At 52.5% G+C, this 23,080-nt stretch overlaps 2 protein-coding genes across 9 annotated transcripts; one reads left to right on the top strand and one right to left on the bottom strand.

The window, feature by feature from the left end:
* The first annotated feature begins 664 nt into the window (after positions 1-664).
* On the top strand, positions 665-20,662 carry Exoc7 (exocyst complex component 7). 8 transcript variants are annotated; one of them, XM_013078174.3, is made up of 21 exons: positions 665-850; positions 1,056-1,121; positions 2,301-2,485; positions 2,680-2,785; positions 4,449-4,671; positions 7,154-7,321; positions 10,326-10,418; positions 11,296-11,364; positions 12,315-12,460; positions 12,749-12,901; positions 13,186-13,284; positions 13,620-13,682; positions 14,013-14,079; positions 14,840-14,878; positions 15,575-15,640; positions 15,907-16,027; positions 16,297-16,392; positions 17,244-17,307; positions 17,543-17,584; positions 17,692-17,825; positions 18,177-20,662. In XM_013078174.3, exons 1-21 carry the CDS (start codon positions 791-793, stop codon positions 18,277-18,279), a joined length of 2,163 nt encoding a protein of 720 aa, XP_012933628.2. In that variant the 5' UTR covers positions 665-790; the 3' UTR covers positions 18,280-20,662. The 8 variants fall into 8 exon arrangements, with proteins under 8 accessions (XP_012933628.2, XP_004860792.2, XP_004860793.2 ...); XM_004860735.3 differs by lacking the exon at positions 14,840-14,878; XM_004860736.3 differs by lacking the exon at positions 11,296-11,364.
* Zacn (zinc activated ion channel) lies at positions 19,360-22,540 on the bottom strand (the record flags this gene model as incomplete). Its single annotated transcript, XM_087208155.1, has 8 exons — positions 19,360-19,547; positions 19,968-20,132; positions 20,244-20,454; positions 20,586-20,710; positions 21,460-21,629; positions 21,830-21,936; positions 22,075-22,119; positions 22,268-22,540. Coding segments are annotated over 8 exons (1,284 nt in total), but the record flags the coding sequence as incomplete, so codon positions are not given.
* Positions 22,541-23,080: the final 540 nt, after the last annotated feature.

Here is a 23,080-nt window from a genome sequence, read left to right on the forward strand (position 1 = left end):
GGATCTCCCCACCTCCTGCCCTGCTATTAGAAGAGCTGGAACGATCTGAGTCCTCCAAGTAAGCAGGATCCATTAATCAGCTTTGTGAGTCAGGCATGGCCAGCACTGTGGGAGGCTGATGCAGGATGATTGCAAATTTAAGGCCAGCCGAGGCAATTTAGCAACTTAAGTACTGTCTCAAAAAATAAAAAGAGATCTGAGGGTGTAGTTCAGTCAGAAGGCCCTGGGTTCAATTCCTAGTAATGGAAAACAAAAAACAAAAACAGCTTTGTGATATTTAGGGCAGACTGGGAGAAGACTCCACAAGCCTCTGACTCATCAAATGGGCTCTCATGAGGAATCAATCCACTGTGTGAGCAGTTCTGTGGGAAATACAACCTCTGACATGCACCCTAAAAGCTAGGTGGGAAACAAATCAGTTCCTTTCCCCAGCAGCCTTTATCGAAGAGGTCAGTCTTCCAACGAAGACGGTACGTGAGGTGTGAGTGTCCTTCTGGCCACAAGGCACAAGGCTTCTCCAGAACTTTCTCTGCTGACACAGGGTTACCTGTAGCAGAGGAAAACGCTGTGCTCCCAGCAGTTCGCATTTTCTAGCCACTCTCAAGATGGCTGCATACTCCACCCCGTCTGTGAGCTCTGAGTAGTCTCACTCTTGCCTGCCACTACCAATATGGCTCCCCAACTCCTCCCGGGGCGGGGGCAAACACCGGAAGTGGGTGTGACAGGGACGGAAGCGGAGCGGGCTCCCAAATGATGATATTGGGGAGGGGGAAACGTAGGCTTCAGAGCGATGATCCCCCCACAAGAGGCGTCCGCCCGGCGGCGGGAGATTGAAGATAAGCTGAAGCAGGTGGGGTGGGACTGGGGAAGCTGGGGAGGAGATGAGGGAAAGGGGCCGAGAGCGGGGCTGGGACTTCTACTCGGAGAAGAGGCAGGGGTGGGACGGGGGCTCTCCCTGAGAAGAGATGGGTCTGGGGGCTAGGCCGTGGGCAAGGAAGCAGCTGTCTCCTTTAGCCTTAGGCTTCTGGTGATGTCCTCCCTTTCATTCCCCTCAGGAGGAGGAGACGCTGTCCTTTATCCGAGACAGCCTGGAGAAGAGCGATCAGCTCACCAAAAACATGGTGAGGAACCCGTCAGCTGGAAGGAGAGACGCCTCCGGTCCCAGAGCCGTGCGACCCACAGGCCCGGTGGCTAAGGCCGGGTTCTGGCGTGGGTGGTGAGGGTGGTAATGGAACTACTGTAGCAACAGCGTGCCTCTCTTACTTAGACCCCTTCATTGCGTTCCTGCCTCTCACTGAGGGTATTGTAGCCCCGCTGGTCTGGACTTTCAGCTTTCTGCCTAAGCTCTTCATTCTTCTTTCTCTCCGTAGGCAGATATTTACTGAGACTGACTAGGTGGGCTGGTACTGGTCATGTGCCATTGGCAATTCTAGTGATACTGGCACATTGGGATTACTAAGGGCAGCGGCTTTCACCCCAGGGACTTTAGGGGCAGAATGAGCTCTGAGGTCCCGCAGACCTGAGATCTAAACCTTGCCCTGCAGCTCACTTGCTGTGTGGCTCCTGACAGGTAATTCTGAGGATCAGTTAACTTGTCTGCTAAAAACAGAAACAGTGCTAGCCTCCCAGTGTGTCTTATATGAAGGACCTGTGAGCTAATGCATGTGAACACATCTTGCACAGTGCTTGGTGTACAATTGGTGCTCAATAAGTGAGTGTCCTTTTTTCCTAGGGGAGACTGGAAAAGCATGGATTTATAATTAGTGATGAAATCAAGTCCTAGTCACTCTAAGAGAGGAAGTTTTTGTTTTGTTGGGGTTTTTTGGTACTGAGGATCGAACTCAGGACCTTGTGCTGGCAAGGCAGGAGGCGGAACCAGTGAGCTAAATCCCTGCCTCAAGAGAGGGAGTTTTGAAGGTACCACCAATGCATTTCAGGGTACTCTGTATGAGACTTTCCTGTTTAGACTAGGAAAGCTTTGGAGAAAACAGAAACTAAGCTTTGGCTTCAAGGGTGGAAGGGATGGTATCCTGAGATGATCATTTTAGGAAGAACTAATTTGATACATGGCTTGGGTTCATATCGAATTTCAAGCAGTTTATCATGGACCACCTGTTATGTATAGGGCCCATGGTCCATGCTGGGGATACAGTAGTTGACAGGAAAACCCCGTCCTTTTCTGTGTGGAGATTACTGGCTTAAAAACAGAGGAAAGCTAGGAAGTGCCAAATGTCTCTGGGTGGGCAGAAGCGGTTCTGGGATATCTTGAGACCTGAGAGCAAGAAGCTTCCCTTCTCCAGGTGTCCATCCTGTCATCCTTTGAGAGCCGACTCATGAAGCTGGAGAACTCCATCATCCCTGTGCACAAGCAAACAGAGAATCTGCAACGATTGCAGGAGAACGTTGAGAAGACGCTATCCTGCCTGGACCATGTCATCAGCTACTACCATGTGGCTAGTGACACGGAGAAAATCATCAGGGAAGGGTGAGCTAGGCACAGAGGGTCATATTCTTAGTGCCTCCTGGACTAGTGCCCTAGGCCTGAGAAGAGGGGGTGGAATATATTTGAGCCTGAAGTTCCCTAGTGAGTTCTGTTCTTGCCGTTCCACATACCATACCCTTACTCCCTCTTCTTCATCCTCCATCCTCCCAGGTTGACCTGCTCCTTTTCCTTTCCAGCCCCACAGGTCGGCTGGAGGAGTACTTGGGAAGCATGGCTAAAATTCAGAAGGCTGTAGAATATTTCCAGGACAATAGCCCAGACAGCCCAGAGCTCAACAAAGTGGTAAGGGACTAGTGGAGTACTGTGAGAAGTTTGGGGACATCAGTCCCTGCCCTTTCTCATGGGGGACTCTGAATCAGCTAAAGAAGCATATAATAACCAGGCGTAGTGATTCACACCTGTAATCCCAACACTGGTAGAATGAGGCAGAGGATCACGAGTTCAAGTAGAATGGAGAAGGAAAATGCAAAAGACATGAAACTAAGAGTTTGCCGTAGAGGGCTCATTTTCTGTTTAAGCAAAAGCACTTTTCTCTTTAACATCTTCATTGAGATATATAATTTACATGCCATGAAATTAACCAATTTAGAGTGTAAAATGTAAGCATTTACAAAGCTGTCCAACCATCAACAGAATTAGTTTTGATCGTCTGAAAAAGAAACTCATACCTGATGACAATTGCTATCCCTCTCTTCCCTCCTCATCTGTCCCCCTCTGGACTAATCTCCATCTCTAAGATCTGCCTAGCCTAACCTTCTTATATAAATTGTGGCATTTAATAGGTGACCGTTTGCAACTTTCATGTAGCATAAAGTTTTTCAAGTTCATCTATGTTATAGCATATATTGGTGCTTCATTCCTGCTTATTGCCAAATAGTATGGATATGATACATTTTGTTTATCCATCTGTCTTGTGATAGACGTTGAATTGTATCCACTGATGTAAATAGTGTTGCTATGAATCTTTGGGTATACGGCTTTTTGTTTGTTTTGTTCTGTTCTCTTTTTTTTTCAGTTTTTGTTTTTTTTGGTGTCAGGCATTGAACTCAGGTCCTTGCGCTTGCACAGGAGGCGGCAAAACCACTGAGCTAAATCCCTGGCCCATATATATATATGTTTGTTTGTTTTGCTTTTTTTTTTTTGGTACTGGGGATCGAACTCGGGTCCTTGCGCTTGTGCAGCAGGCGGCGAAACCACTGAACTAAATCCCCAGCCCTCATAGATATATATTTTTAATTCTATGTTCTATGTTTAATTCTTTGTCCCTTACCAGATACACAATTTGTAAATATTTTCTCATTCTGTGTGTTGTTTTTCACTTTCCTGTTGGTAGCATTTGGAGCATGAAAATTTTCCATCTGATATAGTCCATCTATTTTTTTCTTTTGCAAACCCCTAACAAGAAATATATTAACAATGCAAGTGAGAAAATAATCAGCCAATATTTATTAAGCAGCTACTTATTGTAAAATCCTGGGTTGTACCTATGGTTATCAATTTTGAGAGAACATAAGGTAGAGAAATCAAATCAGTGTTCCCCACCTCACACAGTGGTACCCATCTGTAATCCCAGCTGCTCAGGAGACTAAGGCAAGAAGATTCAAGACCACCCTGAGTGAGTTAGCAAGGCCCTGTCTCCAAATAAAATAAATAAGTAAAAAAGGGTAGGGATGTAGCTCAGTGATAGAATGCTTGCTTAGCAACCACAAGGCCCTGGGTTTAACCCCCCATGTTCCCCAACACCCTCAAAAACAAAGAAAGGACCCTGAAAAAAAAAAAAAAAGAAAAAAAAACCAAAGGCTTTCTGATGTTTCTTCTTTGGGTAGAAGGAAGAAAGGCAGTACAAGGCAGAGGCCCTGCGTCAGAAAGGCAGAGCAAGGGCTGCAGAGCTCAATGCAGCAGCAGCAACAGCAAAACAACCTGCTTCCTTCTGCTGTGCCCACAGAAGCTTCTGTTTGAGAGGGGGAAGGAGTCACTGGAGTCTGAGTTCCGAAGCCTGATGACCCGGCATAGTAAGGTTGTCTCCCCTGTGCTCATCCTGGACCTCATCAGTGGTGATGAGGAGCTGGAGGTCCAGGAGGACGTGGCCCTGGAGCACCTGCCTGAAAGCGTGCTCCAGGATGTGGTCCGCATCTCCCTCTGGCTGGTGGAGTATGGCCGAAACCAAGGTAAGAAGGGTTTGGTTGGTCCTGTCTGATAGCAGGCTGGAGGGAACCAGAGCTTTGCCACTCCTCCTTTTATTCTTAATCCATCTGGATTTGATTGATGGATTGATGAATTGACTGATTTTTTTTTTTTTTTTTGGTACCAGGGATCGAACTCGGGTCCTTGCGCTTGCAAGGCAGGTGGTGGAACCACTGAGCTAAATCCCCGGCCCAATTGACTGATTTTTGAGACAGGGTCTCTCTATGTAGTCCAGGTTAACCTCCAGCCAATGGTAATCCTTCTGCCTCAGCCTCTGAGTGCCGGGATCACAGGCATGCACTACCACACCTAGGTGTTTTTTGTTGTTTTGTTTTTGGGGGGTTTTTTTTGGTACCAGGGATCGAACTTGGAACCTTGCACTTGTGAGGCAGGCAGTGGAACCACTGAGCTAAATCCCCGGCCCGTTTTTTTTTTTTTTTTTAATAAAAGGAAGTTTAACAGTAAACAACATGAACAGTAATTTAACAGCTTTAATATTACATTGTGTGGCCAGGGATTTAGCTCAGTGGTGCCATCACCTGCCTCACAAGTGCAAGGTCCCCAGTTTGATCTCTGGTACCAAAAAAAAAAAAAATATTACATTGTGAAGTTAGCCAAATACAAGCTTTTCTTATACGTTTTTTTAGTTTTTATTTTTTGTTACTGGGGATCAAACTCAGGACCTTTCGCTTGCGCAGTAGGCAGCGAAACCACTGAGCTAAATCCCCGGCCCAAGCTTTTCTTTATGTCTCTTTTATGTTTACTTTTTTTTATTAGTTGTGAATTTTTCAGATTATGCAGAAAACCATAGGTGAAAAGTAAAAGTCCTTCCCTGATGCCTGCATCATAACCCAAAGATTAGCACTATTAAGATTTGTTTACCCCCCTCCAGAAAATCTGTATGCCACTGTGCATATGTGTGGCTCCTCCCCTCACTCCCAAATGTCTTACATTTATTTTTGCAATGTTTATACTTTTTTTTTTTCAGTACCAGGGATTGAACTCAGGACCAGATAGGCACAGTGCCACTGAGCTACACCCCCAGCCCTACATTGTAAACACTGTATAACAAGCTCTGTGTTTTAAACATTGTTCTGTAATTATTTTTTTTAACTTCACGATGTGCCTTGAGATGGTTCCATATCAGTACATACAGGCTGGCTTCATTTTTTTTTTACAACTGCGTGATACTCCATGGTATAGTAGTACTATTTCTTTTGCTAGTCTTAGGGTTTTAAAAAACATTTTGACTTAAACAAAAATTTTAGAAAATAGCTCCAGTGGCTATTCTGTTTTATACTCTTCAGCCCTCCACACTCTTCTCTCTGTTAGTGTGTGGGTGCGTGCTGTCTTATCTGTGATTATTCTCACCTTCTCAGGAAGCCTGGGGGGGAAGCTTTATGGCTGGGATGTATTTGACCACGTGAACAGGTCCATGTTTCAGGAGCTGTGCTGGTGGGCACCTTGGACCTGGTGGAGGATTTTCAGTGGTTCCCTGGGAAGCCAGGGCCGAGTGGAGAGCCTCCAGGGCCCTCAGCAGCGTCAGCCAGAGTCTCTACTTTTTTCCATTTCTTACATTGGGGTTTCTTGTAGGATATTTATTGGTAAATGCTGAAACGACCATGGCTTCCATCCATATCTTTTTCCTTGCTTGTATGCACTTTGAGATTTTCCAGTTTTCTGATATGGATAAGTAGTGCTACAGTAAACATACTTGTATGGATTGCTTTTTTTAAAAAAATTATTTAGGAAGTTCTTTAGGATATTTCAGTGGTGCAGTAATCAGATGCACCTTAACATAGTTGTGCTCTTGCCATTGCCAGCTCCTCCTCAGGTAGATAGATACCAATCAACAGACTCATTCACAGGCTGTTTGTTCTTCATTATTTTTATTACTCAATAGCACTATCATGTGTGATTTTTATTTTTTATTTGCTTTTTTTTTTTTGGTACCGGGGATTGCACTCTTTATTTGCATTTTTAATGGCTAATGATATAATGTGTTTTACATTCATTGACATTTATTCCTTTTTTGCCTATAGGTTTCTCATATCTTTTGGCCAAGTTAAATCTGGATATTAATTTTATATTTTTTTATTTAAAAAAATAGGCGTGATGCCACACGTGTAAAATCCGAGTACTCTGGGAGGCTGAGGCATGAGGATCCTTTGACCCCAGTAGTTTGAGGCCAGCCTGGGCAACACAGACCCTGTTTCAAAACAAACAAATTACAAAACAAAACAAAACAAAAAATTACCATTAAAAAGTTATAAGTAATTATAAGTTCTTGTGGGAGTAGTTTTCTCTCTGACTTTGCCTGACTTGAGATGAGGCCTCATGATGGCTGTGAGGCAGGACAGATGCTGGGAAGGGTGACCACACGGCCATCGTGGGCTCTCCTGCTGCCCTGTGGGGAGGCAGAGGCAGGGACCCTGGCTGCCATCTGCTTTTGCTGTCTCTCCTCAGATTTCATGAATGTCTACTACCAGATACGCTCCAGCCAGTTGGACCGCTCCATCAAGGGCCTAAAGGAGCATTTCCGGAAAAGCAGTTCTTCCTCTGGGGTTCCCTACTCCCCTGCTATCCCCAACAAGAGGAAGGACACACCCACGAAGAAGCCGATCAAGCGGCCAGGTGAGTCCCCAGCCTGCCCCATCTCAACACTGGCCAAAGAGTTGCCTGGGACCTGGATTGCTTTTTTCCACCCTGGGGTCAGTAGCAACAGACCCCTCCAGAGTCTGTCTTCATAGTAGCCCCAGCTGTAGGCACACAGGACAGAAAGCAGGTATCTGCCCACCCAGCAAGGTCCCGAAGAGGAAGGCTCTTCCTTCTACCTAACAGTCCAGTCTGGGGGTTACATAATGTCTTTGGAGTGGGGCTTGGGTCACAGACACACTCAGTCAACTCTCCTGAGGCAGGGCAATGGGGGTTGTTGGGCGGACCCACTTGCTGGGCTCCTTCCCTCCCTCCGTTGTGCTGTCAGGAGGCCAGGCATGGTGCTATAGCCAGAACAGTGAGATGGGTGGGCTGGCCCTTGAGCCTTCCCCTCTGAGCCGTGAAGTAGAAGGGAGGTTTGCACCTTCACAGTTGATTCAGAAAGGAAAGAAATCCTAGACCATCCTCTTGGAAGGACGTGAACTGGCTTCTGGGCTCTCACGAAAAGTTAGTGTCTTGTGGAAGTCAGTGAAGGGCATGGGGTGGGAGTTCCAGGCCAAGGATTATTGGTGTCCTTCCAGCAGCCTATTCTCTCCTCCCCTTCCCACATTCCCTGCAGCCTGTGCTCTAGGCAAACAGCGTCTGTATGTCAGCCATGGCTTAGCAAGCCTGGCTGTCTGCCTCCAGAGCTGCTGCCCTCGGCTCCAGGAGAGGCTGGATGTGTGGGTGGGGGATGCCGAGATAGCACCTGGAGAGAAGACCACCCTGGGCCTCTCAGCTGCTGCAGACACCTTCCAGAGTGTGGTCTATGGGTGCCCCTTCATGACAGGAGACTTTGTCTAGAACTCACCCTCACTCCCCTGCCCTGTTTCTCCAGTCCCTCAGAGAGTGAGGTATCTGTTCACATCCAACCAGGTCACCTCCTCCTCCTCAGGCCTTTACTTAGGGTTTGGGGACTTGGCGAGTGGAGGCCGCCCTCAGGGTATAAGTGAGTAGCAGAGCACGAGAGAACTGGGCCCGTGGCCCTGGCAGGAAATGCACTGTCTTCTTCCCCCAGAGTGGATATCTTGGCCACCTCCTAGAGAAGCTGCTGCAAACAGTGACTTTACTAACCCAGCCTGCTAGGCTGCAGCTGCCTGTGTGGCCAGCCAGTGCATCTCTGTGCCTTCATTGTTCGAGGAAGGAGCTGTCTCTGTGAGCCTGCCTGGCCGCCTGGGCCTCAGCCACTGTGCTCACTCCCACTTCTGCCTTGTTCTCTGACGGGCCCACTGGAAGCCCCAGGCCCTGTTTGTCCCACCCCAGGAATGCCCCCTGGCCAGCAGGGCCCTAGCTTTTTGGGAGAAAGGATCTGACCTCAGGGCTCACCGTGGACCTAATCTGCTCTTGGTGCAGAGACACAGAAGGCAAACTGATGACCAGGGAGGTAGCTCAGTGGTGCCATGCCTGCCCAGCAAGTGCAAAGTCCTGAGATCAAATCCCAGTTCCCGAGGGGAAAAAAAAGAGGAAAACTGGCTGTGAAGGCACCTGTGGGTTTTATAGGGTTTTGAGAGTTGACAGGAGCTAGTGGGCTTGGGACCAAGATCAGGACCAGGAGGTTAGGCTGCTGGGACATCTGCTCCGGGACGGGCCTTGAGGAGAGGAGCAGGGAGCCCTCATCTGTGAGACCGACTTCAGCATTGCCCTGGTCGTCCCGTGCCTGGTGGGCTTGGTAGCTGCCAGGTCATCATTGATGCCCTCCAAGCCAGCATGCTGGTTGGCCCCTTGTTGGGGGGTGGTCCACCTGCTCCTTTGCTGTGCGGTAAGAATCTGATTCGCACATTAGCAAGGAACGAACTGAAGGAGACAACATGGGGGAGGCAGACGTAAGCCAGGCCAGCCAGGCTGGGTTATCAGTGGTTAATTTGCCACAGACAGAAAGATGAGCCAGCTGGGCCCTGCCCTGCTTCCCTAGCCTCAGGGGGAGCTGCCAGGATGCAGCAGCTGCTGCACTCAGACATACAGGGGAGGGGGTCTCCAGGAAAGGCTGACCTCTATACTGATTAAAATGTCACTCAGTAGAATTTTTATTTTTGACTTCTGGTGGATCTCTGTCCACCTTAATCGCCTCTCCCCCTCTAGCACACTTTTTGACTATGCAGCGGGACCTGTCTACTTGAATGCTATTTTGTGTCCCCACATTTTCTACCCCAAGATGTCTCATTCCCACAGAGGTGGCTGACCCTAGAGGCTGTGGGCGCAGTGGTTTTGTTTGTATTGTTTTCACTTGTGATACTAACTGTTCTTTTTTCCCCCGTGGCAAGAGCATGTGCACTCTCTTCCTGTTCTCCCTTCCGGTGCTGGCTTCTCTTTTTCTCAGCCCCTTCCTGGCTTTTCCATTTGCTCCCATTGTGCTATGGTGGCTTGAATGATTCCCCTGGTGTAGGAACAACTGCCTCTTGGTCTCAGAGCCTCCATTTGGGCCACAGCCCCCTGGGAAGCTCAGTCCTGTGTCACCAACCCACAGGGGCTGCTTGCCGTGGACTGCTATTTTCCCTGAGTCCCCACACTTAGCATGCTCAGGAAACTCTGTCTGGAGTTTGGAGCTGGTCTTCCAGGGCCCCCCAGGCTCTGCCAGCTGGCTCGTGCCCTCCAGGGTGTGAGAGCTTTGCTGTAGCTCCTCCGTCCATGCTTATTGAAATGCCACTCATAGAATGTTTTATTTTCAATTTCAGGTGGACTCTGTCTACCTTAATCTCAATCACCCCGCTAAAGTGAACACAAACCCAAAAGAGTGAGGGCCAACAATAGATGGGAGAACAAAATGTTTCCTTCTCTCCATTGTAGAGGTCTCCGGTGGCCCCTGGGCTGGGGCTGCTGGGAGAGGTGTAATGGGGCATGCTGACTGTTGGGTGGGTGCGGGCTGGGCAGGTGGAGGGCCGCTGCTGTTTTCTTTCACTCATTTCCTAGGTGTTCTTATCTCCTTTCTGTGTGGCTCTGGTGACAGGGACGATCCGTAAGGCTCAGAACCTTCTGAAACAGTATTCCCAGCATGGTCTAGATGGGAAAAAGGGGGGCTCTAACCTCATTCCTCTGGAAGGTAATCACCCCGTGTTCCTCCCATTCCCTCCTCCTCCACTGTGTGTCCACTCACTTGGCAGGGCAGAGCCTCCCCCAGGAGGGCCTTGGGAGAAACCCTGAGGGGGCAGGGTGGGAACAGCAAGTCCCTGATACTACTCAGGCCCCAGCAGGCACAGGTGTAAGTTTTGTGGCCCTTGGCCTGGTCCTGTCTGGCTGATGGCAGCTCTGCCCTCCCTGAGGCTTCCCACTTCCTTTCCCCATTTCTGTCCTTGTCTCCTGTGTGAACTCAGAGAAAGTTCTTTGTCTTGGGGCAGCCCTTTCACGCTGAGACCAGCAGTGGCAGGACCAAGCTGTCTGAGGTCTCCTGGCCACTCCCTTCTTTAGAAAGGGGATTGTGTACAGCAAGAGAACAGGTAGCCTGTAGGCCATGTCCCTCCCTCCCTCCTGTCAGGGAAGGGACAGCCAGGTTAGCTGCCCTGGTGGACCCTGCCCTCCTTCAAAAGGATCACCCTGGGAAGCAAAGCAAGGCTGTCGTGAGTTCCTCGGCGTGCCATTTCTCTCATGGGGGCTCTCCCCAAACACAGGCAGAGAGACCCCCTGAGGCCAAGCAGCAGACCCTCCTTGGTCAGCTTGCCTTTCTCTTAGCTCCCAGGCTCAAGGAAACAAGCAGCCCAGGATGGTCCTGGGCACTTGCTGCAAGTCAAGCTTGAAACGGCTGTTCCTATAGTGGTTTGAGGCAGAGCTTGGAGGGCTTGGAGCCCTTCCCAATGCCTCATCCCTATGCCCATCTCAAACCCCCTTCTGGAGATCAAGGGCTTCTTCCCCACACCCTGAGAGGCCACTGCCTAGCCCCCAGATAAATACTGCTTGTGTTTGTGCGGCCAACGTCTTGCTAGGTCACGAGCATGATTTCCGAGTTAAGCACCTGTCTGAGGCCCTGAACGACAAGCACGGGCCACTGCCCGGTGAGTACCGTTAGTCCAGCCCAAAGGCAGCTGCCGATTCTGCCTTTGCTGCAGTCCCCGGATGGTGTGCTTCTGCGGGCCCAGCAGGGCCTGCTCTGCTCCAAGGACGGGCCAGGCTACTTCCTCCGGTCAATTTGGGCACTAGGTCTCTGAGATGGGAGTGGAGGCCTGGCCCAGGGGAGAAGCTGCTGTTCACTGCTTGAAAAGCAGGCAGCAGGGAAGGCGGTGCCCTCGAGGGCAGAGAGCCTTGACATCTGACACCTCGGGACCTGCCCCTCAGCACATAGGACCAAGCAGTTCTGTGCTGGCCTTGTCTGCAGTGCCCGTGCCCTGGACTCCAAAAGCAGGATGCCATCTCCTCCCAGGGCAGCTGACAGCCGAGCTCTCCCTCCCGGGCACTCACTTACCTCTTCTTAGCTTCTGACCCCAGGCTGGGCAGCCTCATAGGCTGTGTGTGTGTATGTATTCCAGAAGGCCTGCTGGGCTGGCTTTCACAGACCCAGTGTTTTCTCAGATGGAGGACCACAGTCCTGCTTCCTTGAGGTGGGCAGTGCTACCAGCCCATCCCAGGCTGCTCTCCTCCCGGCACAGATGAGAATCCTCAGTCCTGGGGTCAAATATGCCTTATCCAGGAAGTTGAGCTAGGGCTCTTCCCTCCTTCTATCCTTCTTCCACCACCTCTAATACCTGATGCCCTGGAGACATAAATACTGCCTGTGCAGAACTGAAAATGAAGCCAGGGCAAAGGCTGGACTCAGCTCCTTATTTTCCCCCTGAACCTGGTGGGCCTACAGGTGTCTTTGTGGCTTCCTGCCAGAGCAGTTTACTCTACCTCTTCCCACCCACTGTCGGTCTGGGCTACAGGGCGGGAGCCAGGAGACCCATGCCCCTCCAGCAGGGTGAACAGCTGCCACCAGACCAGCAGCTCAGGAGCACTGCTGTCCCCACAGGGAGAGACGACATGCTGGACGTGGAGACTGATGCCTACATTCACTGTGTCAGTGCCTTCGTCAGGCTGGCCCAGAGCGAGTACCAGCTGCTGACGGACATCATCCCTGAGCATCATCAGAAGAAAACCTTTGATTCCTTGATACAGGTCCTGCCTGTCCCTCCCTGCCTGGGCTCTCTGTCCAGCAGCGCCAGCAAAGCTATCACTGTAGAATTCTGAGTGCGGAGCAGGCCTGTTATCTGATGCCCTCAACTCCAGCTACCATGTCATAGCCTGGGACCTGTCCTGGGAGGATGCTCAGTACTCACCTGTCCCCTCCACTGCTTGCCATAGCATGCTGGCTTCCCCTCATACCCCGTGAGATGCCTTTGGTGTCTCTGGGAGCCAGCTCTCTGTTCTGCCCCTCCTTGAGCTGGGTCCTGGTCTGTCTCCCAGGATGCACTGGATGGGCTGATGCTCGAGGGCGAGAACATTGTGTCCGCTGCCCGGAAGGCCATCATTCGCCATGACTTCTCCACGGTGCTCACAGTCTTCCCCATCCTGAGGCACCTCAAGCAGACCAAGCCTGAGTTTGACCAGGTGCTCCAGGTATGTGACACGGAGGCCCCTGGTGACACAGGCAGGAAGAATCCTGTTTTCGATGCATAGCCTCCTTCCTCATCCCCCACAGTCTTCCGAGTGAATGGTAGTAGCTTCTGCAGGGCCCTGGGGAAGTCAGGACACTCACAGGTGACTGAAAAAGAGCTAGTGGAGGGTCAGTCCCCTGGGCTGGGGCAGGGAAGTGGTGGGAAGGAGCTGGGCTCCACACACAGCCTGCTCCGGAGGGCAGTGGCTGGGGCTCTGGCTGGGGCTGCAGCACTGTGCTTCCTCAGGGCACAGCCGCCAGCACCAAGAACAAGCTGCCCGGCCTCATCACCTCCATGGAGACCATTGGAGCCAAAGCACTGGAGGACTTTGCAGACAACATCAAGGTATCTGCCCTGCCTTCCTCTGTCCATCAGGCCCAGTTACCTGGCTTTGGGGACTCTCAGAGAGCAGGCCTGCAAGAAGGGCAAGTTTGCTGTGTAGGGAAGCTGCTGTGCAGCTGGTCTCCTGTCGATTCCCCTTAGGCTCTCTCTTTCCCAGGCTCTGAGGCCCTGAGGCCAGAAGCTCCCGTCCTGCTGTCTTGCTTAGCTTGAGGGTGAGGGGCATCCTAACACCCATCTGCCAGGAGGTGGCACCATGAATGGGCAGACTGGAGCATGGCGTGGGCCTGAGGCTGCCTTGGGGCCTGTTTGAGGGAACCAGGAGTTGTTTTTTTCCCCAGAATGATCCAGACAAGGAGTACAACATGCCCAAGGATGGCACCGTGCACGAGCTCACCAGCAATGTAGGTGCTACCTGAGGACCCCTGGGGAGGTGGGAGAAGGTGGGGTCCAGCCCAGGCACTGGGCCAGCACCCGTGGAGGGGAGCCAGCCTGGACCAGGGCCTCTTGGCCTTCATGAGCACTAGTGGCAGATGGACAGGAAAGTGTATAGAGTCTCTGGCAAACAGGACCTTCTGGGCAACCAGAGCCCACAGGTTAAAACGTGAAGTTTCCAGCCACTTTTCTCACTGCTCATGTCCCTGGCCCCTAACTTGCCCTGCTGGTCAGCTGGGTGCATGTAGAGGCCTGAGCCCTGCCCTGACCTTCCTGCTGGGCCGTGTCCTCCCTGCCAGGCCATCCTCTTCCTGCAGCAGCTTCTGGACTTCCAGGAGACAGCAGGCGCCATGCTGGCCTCCCAAGGTACTCAGTATGCCAACTGGCCCTGCCTACGCCCTACTGCTCCCTCTTGCCTGTGAACATGGGTTTGGCTCCCAGGAGGCACTACCCTCTGCTGGGTGAAGGGCTGGCGTGGTGAGGGGGTCTCCTAACCCGTGGCGTGGGATTGAGATGTGGCCTGTGGGGGGGACCATTGGGGCCATCCTGGGCTGAGCATCAGGAGAACAAGGGTCACTGCTGCTTCTGTGATCCTTCACCCTCTCCCTTGCTCCTTTGGCCATCCTTACTCTGGAGTGGGCACTGCCACCCTGAAGATGCTCTCTCAGCCCTGCCTTCCTTCCATGTTTCTCCACTGCCTCTTATGTCTACCTATTCTCCTGATCAGTTCCACAGCTTACCCTTGGAGGGCTGGCATCTCAGGGCCAGCTGGTTGTCCTCCCACTGGCCACCACCCTGGGACTAGAGCTTGGAAGGTTGGCATGGGAGGAGGAGCAGTCTTGGTCATTCCAAGCTGATTCCCCAGGCCCTCCCATCTGCCCTCATTTGGAGCCAAGGAGCCAAGGGGCTGCCTCTGGCCTGAGGTTCAGATTTCCACTTTCCGTGTGTTCCCTGGTCTTGAGAGGCCTTGTCCTGGTGTGTCCTGCTTCTGTATCTGGCTCTCATGGGGAGAGGTCTGCTTGACTTGGGTAACACAGCCGTTTCTAACCTGTTTTTTGAACTTGCATCTTTCTCCCTCCTCTTGTTTTTTTCATCCCCTCTGTGTGCACTGCCTTTCACTCCGTAGTTCTTGGGGACACATACAATATTCCTTTAGACCCCCGAGGTAAGCAGTGCGGCTCTGCAACCCCTTTCTCCCCCTCTGAAGCCCCACGGGTGAGGGTCCCTGGGGAGAGACTCAGGTCCTGTTGTGGGTCGGGTCAGAGGGGACGAGAATTCCTCCAGGGTGCTTCACCTCTCCAAGCTCCTGTCTTAGTCACCTTCTGTCTCAGCCTAGCCAGGCAGCACCCTGGATAGCCCACCAGGCTAACTTGGTCCCTCTCCCTTAGCCTTCTGAACAGGAGGCCCCTCTGTTCAGGAGGACCTAGTAGTGGGGTTGTGGAATGTGAGGGGAAGATGGAGAGGCGGTGGGACCCCATTCTAATACTGTGCTGTTGGCAGATGGGAAAGGGGGATCTTGTAGACAGCTGCCCAGTGTGGGTCAGGGGCTGGGGGTTGGGGGGCTAGTATCCTACTCCCGTCTCCCACCAGCCTTCCTACTGACATGGGCCAGCTTCTTAACCATACCACCTCACCATGATAGAAGGGTGGTCTTGGGTTCCAGCAAGAGTGTAGGGCAGCACTTCCTGTGGTAGGATGCAGCCTGAGGCTCAGCAGGCACCAGCTCTGGCTGAGCTCTCTGGGTCCTGTCTGCCCCAGGAAGCCCACAGGCCTCTCCCAGTGTTTCCTCCACTGCTCTTTGCGGAGAGGGAGGGGGGTGTTGGTCCCTGCCACTGCAATAGTTGAGCTTCTCCTCTCACAGAGACCAGTTCTTCGGCCACCAGCTACAGCTCTGAGTTTAGCAAGCGACTGCTGAGCACCTATATCTGTGAGTGTCTCTCGGGCAGAACCGGAGAAACCCTGCCTTTTCCCTCCCAGGAAAGCCCTTTTTGTGATCTCCAGGTATTCACAGGTTCCTCTCCCAACCTTGCCATAGCGACCTAAGCTCTAGTTTAGGGGCCAGTTGGATTGGGAAGGAGTCCTGATGCCCCAGAGTCAGGAGGGCAAGGACCCATGGACAGGAATCGGTAGTGGGTCCCATGGTGGGTTATTTGAGTCAGACTGGTAGACGTGGCCTCATCTTTCCCTATGCAGGTAAAGTCCTGGGCAACCTGCAGCTAAACTTGCTGAGTAAGTCCAAGGTGTATGAAGACCCAGCACTGAGCGCTATCTTCCTGCACAACAACTACAACTACATCCTCAAGTCCCTGGAGAAGTAAGTTGTCACAGGCATGGCTCTGCGCCTCACTTCCCCTGGGCCCTCCAGGGCTGGCTTTGTCCTCCACAGATTCCTATGTGCAAGGGCAGGAGGGGGCTTTTAGTCCTCTTAACCTTGACCCAAGGAGGCTGAATGTTGCCTCCTTAGAGCTGTGGAAGATTCAAGATGGACAAGGAGCCCCTCCTTCCTGGTGTTGCTGCCAAAGCCAGCAGCTTTCAGGCCCCAGGGGCCAAGTCTCTCCTTCTCTCTCCCCTGCCTGTGCCCAGATCTGAGTTGATCCAGCTGGTGGCTGTGACCCAGAAGACTGCTGAGCGCTCCTACCGGGAGCACATTGAGCAGCAGATCCAGACCTATCAGCGCAGGTGAGCAGCGCCCACCCTCCTACTGGGCCTGAGCTGACCTAGTCTCATCCCATCTCAGGCCCAGACAGTTTTCCTGCCCAGTGCTTGTGGGGTGGGGTTATCAACTGCTGCCCTGTGGACCCCAGCTTCCACATGGTTTGTAGAGGTTTTTTGGTGCTGCTAATAGAACCTAGGTCCTTGTACATGATGCTACATATGGGCTCTACCACTGAGCTACACCCCAGCCTTTTATTTCTTTTTAAAATTTCTTTTGTTTCTTTTCTCCACTTTTTTCCTTTTAAATCAAATTCCTGGGGTGGAAAGAGGATGGATCTCCTCACTGCCTGGTCCCCTAGGGCCTGCACAGCCTCTTCAGAGTGGTGAAGAGGCACTGTCAGGCATGTGGGTAATGTTTAGTCCAAGAAGAGAGCAGGGTTTTGAGAGCCTTGAACTTGGCTGAACTTGCCCTCTCCTCCTACTCTCGTTGCTTCTTTGGACCTCTGTTCTCCTTGGCTTGTTTTTTCCCTTTGAGTTTCTCACTCTTCCCATCTGTCTGTCTTCTGCTCCCTCCCTTCTCATCTGTTTCTTCCTCTTAATTTGCTATGATATTGATGTGAAGTGTATTCAACTGCTCAATTTATTGAACACCCTCTGTTTTCTGTTCTTGATTTTTAAAGTGAGCAGCTGAAACATTTTCTGTTGCCAAGGAAAAGATCTCAGTTATTTTGCTTCATTGTGACCCAGATCAATTCTTACCAACCTCTCCCCCTAGTAGTAGATCAAGAGATAGTAAAACACAAAAGCAAGCCTGCATGGAGGAAGGCACAGCTGTCCCTCCCTAGCCTCATGCCTTTCTCCCTGCTGTCTGGCAGTTGGCTAAAGGTGACTGACTACATCTCAGAGAAGAATCTACCTGTGTTCCAGCCTGGAGTCAAGGTGGGCTAAAAGGCCTGGGCTGGGAATGGGTGCCGAGCCAATGTGATACTTTTTGCTAAATTTCTGGGTTAAAATGGACGAGCAGCCTTCTGGGATCAGAGAGCAAAGCATGCATGTGGCATAGGGGCAGCAAGAGAGAGGCCTGGGGCCCATGCTGTTTGGGGAAGGAGCAGAGAGTGGTTCTGCTGTGAGCAAAGCCCTCTATGCCTTCTCCCTGGCTCCCCTGATGCCCCAGCTTCGGGATAAGGAGCGGCAGATGATCAAGGAGCGTTTTAAGGTGAGTCAGGGCTGTCTTCCTTCCGCTGCTTGCTGCTGCCACTGTGGTGAGGTAGACCCAAAACTTTTGCCTCTGGTCTCTTCCCTTTCTACCTCTTGGATGGCCAGGGCTTCAATGATGGCCTTGAAGAATTGTGCAAGATCCAGAAGGCCTGGGCTATTCCAGACACAGAGCAGAGGGACAAGATTCGACAGGCCCAGAAAAACATTGTCAAGGAGACGTATGGGGCCTTTCTGCACAGGTGAGCCTCCCTCCCCTCCCCTTTCCGGCACTGCACTGCCCACTTGCCTGCTGGGCTGTGTTCTATTCCTGGAGGAAAAAAGGAGGGAGTGGGGTCAGGGATTTAGCTTAGTGGTTCTGTTGCCTGCCTTGCAAGTGCAAGGTCCTGAGTTCAATCCCTGGTACCAAAAAAAAACAAAAAAAACAGGAGGGAGTGGCAGGGCTTGGCAGCAGAACCAGTGTCCTAGGCTTGGGACCATCACTCAGGGGCACCCCCATTCCATCTCTGAGACCTGTGGGAAGTGCCTTAGGTTAGGGGGGAGCTGAGGAGGGGTTAACCTTTCCCCTCCCTCTGACCACGGTGCCTGGTCAGGTACAGCAGCGTGCCCTTCACCAAGAACCCTGAGAAGTACATCAAGTACCGTGTGGAGCAGGTGGGCGACATGATCGATCGCCTTTTTGACACCTCTGCTTAAGCCTGCCAGTGTCTCTGCCTGGTTCCATCAGACTAGCCATGTCGTTGGACAGATAAACCAGTGTTAATTTGCCTCTGGGCTGGTGAGTTTGCAGTCCTGTGGGACAGAGACTTTTCTTCACTGCCCCATCCAAGAGCCCTGTCCCTGCCCTCTAGTCCTGGTATCTGCTTCTTCCCTGCACCCCATGTTCCCCTTCAAACCAGCACTTTCCCAGGATGCTGGAACCTTTCAAACCTTGAGTTTTATGTCTGAGCACAGCGAGCCAGGGCCATGTGATGCCTTGAGATAGGAGAGAAGGAAGCCAGAGGCCCATGCCTGGAGCTGCTTCATGTATCCCCCAGCTTGAGGGCAGACCTCCCCAGCCTAGTTCAGACCTAGAGATGGAAAACTGCCATCCAGCCAAGAAATGTGAGTGGGGCTCAGAGGAGCAGGCCACATCCTAGCCAGGGGGAGGACCTAGAAAAAGCAGTCAGGGTTAACTCCTTTCCTTGGATATAGTGCATTGTCCACAGACTCAAGCTCTGGGGATGTTCAGCCTCCCCAAAGTTCTCTAGGTGGCAAGGAGGAGTGCTCTCTGGTCTGTTCCCTGCAGAGTCCAGCATGCTGTAGGAAGCATGTGGAGAAGTTCTGACCCACCTCGGAGGCCAGCCACTCAGCTCCTGTCTCCCAGTCCCCAGTATCAGGACCTCCTGGCCCAGGGCCAGACAGTAGCAGTCACAGAAGGAGCAGTTAAGCTGTGTGTGTGTGCTTGGAGATTAGTGGACAATGGTGAGCAGTCCAGAAGCAAAGTAGGAGGTCAAGGCTGTGAAGTCAGACCCTGCCTACTTAGCACAAGCACGACAGCTGAGTTCAATGAAGGCTGACACTGGAGGTGCACTTGCACTTGGGTGAGGGGTTTATTTCCACTCTGCTCTGCTTGTATGCATGCAGAGCCAGAAACTCACAGTACTTGGGGCCCTGCAGGGTTAGGGGAGAGCCAGCTCTCCTTTCCCTCTTTCCAGAGACCCTTCTCTGGCCCTCTCTCCCAGCCGTGAGGTGCCACACTGCCTCCTATGGTCTGCCGGCCCTGGCCCTGCCCTGTTACAGCCTGGGCTGCCCACCGTGGGGAACAGCCTCACCAGGGGCTGGGTCAGACTTGCATGTTGCCCACATCCAGATTCCAACAAAGAGGAACTGGCTGCACACCACGCTGGCCACATATATGAGGAAGAAGGTGTGGTCAGCAGCCTCAGCCCAGCTCCTCGAGCCTTTTCCTCCTCTTGAGGATGCTGTGGGGGAAGAAGGAGGGAAAGGAGCTTTCTGCAGATCTCCTCCAACATACTCTTGCAGAGCAGGCCTCTAAGTCTCTATTAGCTTCTCAACTAATAAAAGTTTGGGTCTGGCCTGTCCTAAGCCACCTCCAGGAGAAGAAATACCCTCTTAGAGATCTCTGGGATTAATTCAGGGTCTGAGGTGACCTTGGCCTTTAGGGAGGCTAAGCTGGCTGGCTGTTCCAGACAGGCCTGCTTCATCCCAGGGAGGCCGCAGTGGATCCTGGGGACAGTAGATCCAGCCCAGTGAGTGCAGGTAGCTCCAATATACTCAGCCGCCCCCGAGCCTTGGCCGAGTCCTGCCGGTGCTGCCCTGTCAAACCTGCTCCAGGCCTCATTCTCACCCCCTTCCTGGAAGGGCCCTTTGCTCCTGCTCACCTTCAGAATTAGGCCCTGGGTTCTCCTGATCTCTCTGTTCCTCCCTTGGGACTGGGTTGGGGCTGCTTTTGTTCTTAAGGCTGTCCCGGGCCAGCAGCCCAGCCAGCAGCACCGTCTCCATGGTGCTGAGGAAGAGCAGCAGCAGCAGGACTGTGAAGTAGTAAACTGGAGGTGGGAAAGGACTTGAGGGACCAGGCCTGGCTGGGTTGCAGCTCACAGCTCGGGTGACAACAGGTCAGGGACAGGCTGCATGGAACGGGAGGGAGCAGGGCTTACTGAGCAGTGGGTTGCAGGAAGAGGAGCTGGGCAGGGCCTGCACCAGGGAAGAGTGGAAGACGAGGTAGCCCAGCAGCAGTGTCACCTTGTAGGCAATGCGCTCAGTGGCCCGGAGGGGCAGCAGCCCCCCACACACATCAGCTAAGAGCAGCGCCTCTCCAGGTACCAGCAGCGATATGATGGACTCTAGTGCTGTGTTCTTCAGGCTCATCTGGAAGGGAAAAAGTTGAACCTTTCCCGGGATGTGGAGGGGGCGGGCAGCACGGGGATGGTCACGGCCCTGACTGTGCCCCCTCATTGCCCTCCATCAGCTTCTGCCAGCCCCTTCCCAGTTTGACTCACCATCACCTGGAAGCAGGGTACTGAATGCTGGGATGGGACTTGGATTTTCAAATCATAAACTACGTATTCTCTCTTGACACCCATAATCTCATTCTTTGTATGGGCCTGGAACTCCAGCTCCTTCACTGAAAGGGATGGGGATGAGAAGGGTGGACTAAGAAAGAGAGATCCCTGCCCCCAAATCTCAAGAGTAGGAACCCGAGCTTGAGCCCAGGGATGAAGCAGACTTCTTGTGGCTTCTGGGAGGCATACTTGGAGATAAAACTGGTCCATAAAGGGTTCCCCGAACCCTTCTCAGCACCTCACATTGTCTCCAGTTAAAAGAACAGCCTTGTCAGATTCATAAATGAGTTGTCATTGCAAACAAATGCACTTTGTGCTGCTTCATCCCAGGCACGTGGTCACCGACTCATCCACTGGCCCATCATCTCACAAGGGAGACATTAGGGATCCATGGAGTAGCCGTTGTCTTTTATGGAGGGGAGGGAGGTAATGGGAAGTACTTCTCTGCTGGTTTAGATGTCACCTGATGGGTTGGGGGATATTTATTGGGCAGCTGCCGCTTTAGTTGCCTCTGGGCTGGATGCAAGTAGCCCAGCAACCACAGTTTGGACCTGACTGTTGAGAGCACTCACTCGGGAGAGGAGACTGAAGCCGCCACACTGTGACCCTGGAGGTGGGCAGTGAGGCCACAGCTGAGAGTGAGGTGGGCAGGAGATGGGCTGATGTTTGAGTAGAGGTGCAGGGTGAAGAGTGTGCTGCCCTGGGCACCATTGAGTTCCCCTAAGCCTGAGCAAGACTGATCTGAGCACAGAGCCCAGGGTCTGACATGTGCTAGAGACCAGATGGTCCCCTCCCCTTGCCCTGTCAGCACCTGTGTTGCTGAAAGCATAGAAGCTGAGGCTGCAGTTGCTCTGGTCCCTGGGGAAGTGGAGGAGCTCAAAGTTGCAGGTGGTCTCTGTGGTGAGGGCCAGGTTAAGCACCACCTGGCCATCGTGGAATACTCGAACCTGAGGCATCGGGTCCTTCCAGTCCACCCAGAGCCTAGGAGGGGAGAGGTGCCCCAGTGAGAGGCCCGGCACCTTCTGGGACTGGGATGGAGGAGATACCTCCCCAAACTTCGCTGCTGTCAGTTCTGGCAGGGAAAGAGAAATGTGGAAAATACTTACCAAGACAGCCTCTGGTTTCTAGAGGGGAAAGGGGAGGAAGGCTGTGCATGGCAGGTGGGTTCCCGCCTCACTTACGCTTCCCGGATAGTGAGTTTGGGTGTCCAGAGTGAGTCCCAGGGCAGTGTGACTGCATGCCGTGGGTGTGCACTAGTGTTCCAGGCCAGGCGAGAGTCCAGCCAAGACTGGGAACACAAGGACACCACTGAGACCCCATTCTCCGCCTTACATGCCCCTAATGTCCACAGGATGGTGAGTGTCAGTGCTTCCAAGCTGGACTAGCTATGTGTTCCTGTCCCACCTCTCCCAGGATGGGAGCTCACCAGCCTTAGCATCAGCATAGAGGACAATGTATACCGCAGGATGTCCTGGGGAGGGGAGAAACACATGACCTCAGGGCTGGGCGCTGCGTGACAGGAGGAGGCAGGAGACCTTGGCAGTAGCCAGGACTGAGACCTGCCCCTCCCCAGCTTAGTGTTTGGGTCCTTTGCCCTCCTGCAGCCAGTCAGCACTTACCACATTGAATACGTTGGACACAAACACCTCCACTTGTACAAGCAGGGGTGTACTCCCGGTGCTCAGAATCTGGGTGGTGTCCTGAACCTCCAGGGGCAATTTGAGGTCAAGAAGAGATGGCTCCGCTGAGGAGTAGAGGTTGAGATTATCCTGTTGCCCTGGGGCTGGAATCCCAAACTTAAACTGTCCACCTACCAGTAGCTGACTCTCCGAAGCTGGACTTCTGGACCAAGGCCTGGATGGTGCCAACCCCGAGGAAGGCAAGGTGAAGTATTATCCACAGAGCCATCATCAGAGCTGCCCAGAGGGCTTGGAGGGAGCAGTGATGGAGTTTAAACTACAGCCTCTTATTTCAGTCACCTCTCTGTGGGTTGAGTCATTGGATGGAGACAGGTGTCCTATACAGTGACTCTGGGGCCTCAGATTTAGCATGCCCACCCACCCAGTTCTGCAAACACCTAAAGACAAAGCCCAGGGCCCAGCCCCACTCACTGTGCACCTGCCCGTGTCCCCGTCCCGCTCCATTTCCGCCACCTGGAACCCATTGCCCAGTCCAAAGCCTGCTGAGGGGCATGGAGTAAACTTGGAATCCCCACTTCTTTCTCCTTTGGTCTTTCCAGTCAAGGCCACGGGCCTCTTCTATGTTTCAGTAGCTGACAACAACCTGGCTAAGTATCCATGCCGTTGGCTAAAGTGCCCTCCACTCCGTGTGTGATGGGGATACCCATGAGAGTCTCTGCCTCTCTTTAGACCTTGATTTTATGTAAAGAGCCTTGGCTCAAGAACTCTGGGACTGATGCAAACCAAGGGACA

This window comes from Heterocephalus glaber, unplaced genomic scaffold (genome assembly GCF_053883595.1).
Source record: "Heterocephalus glaber isolate CG9 unplaced genomic scaffold, H.glaber_assembly_v1.0 deba00000937, whole genome shotgun sequence".
Taxonomy (NCBI): domain Eukaryota; kingdom Metazoa; phylum Chordata; class Mammalia; order Rodentia; family Bathyergidae; genus Heterocephalus; species Heterocephalus glaber.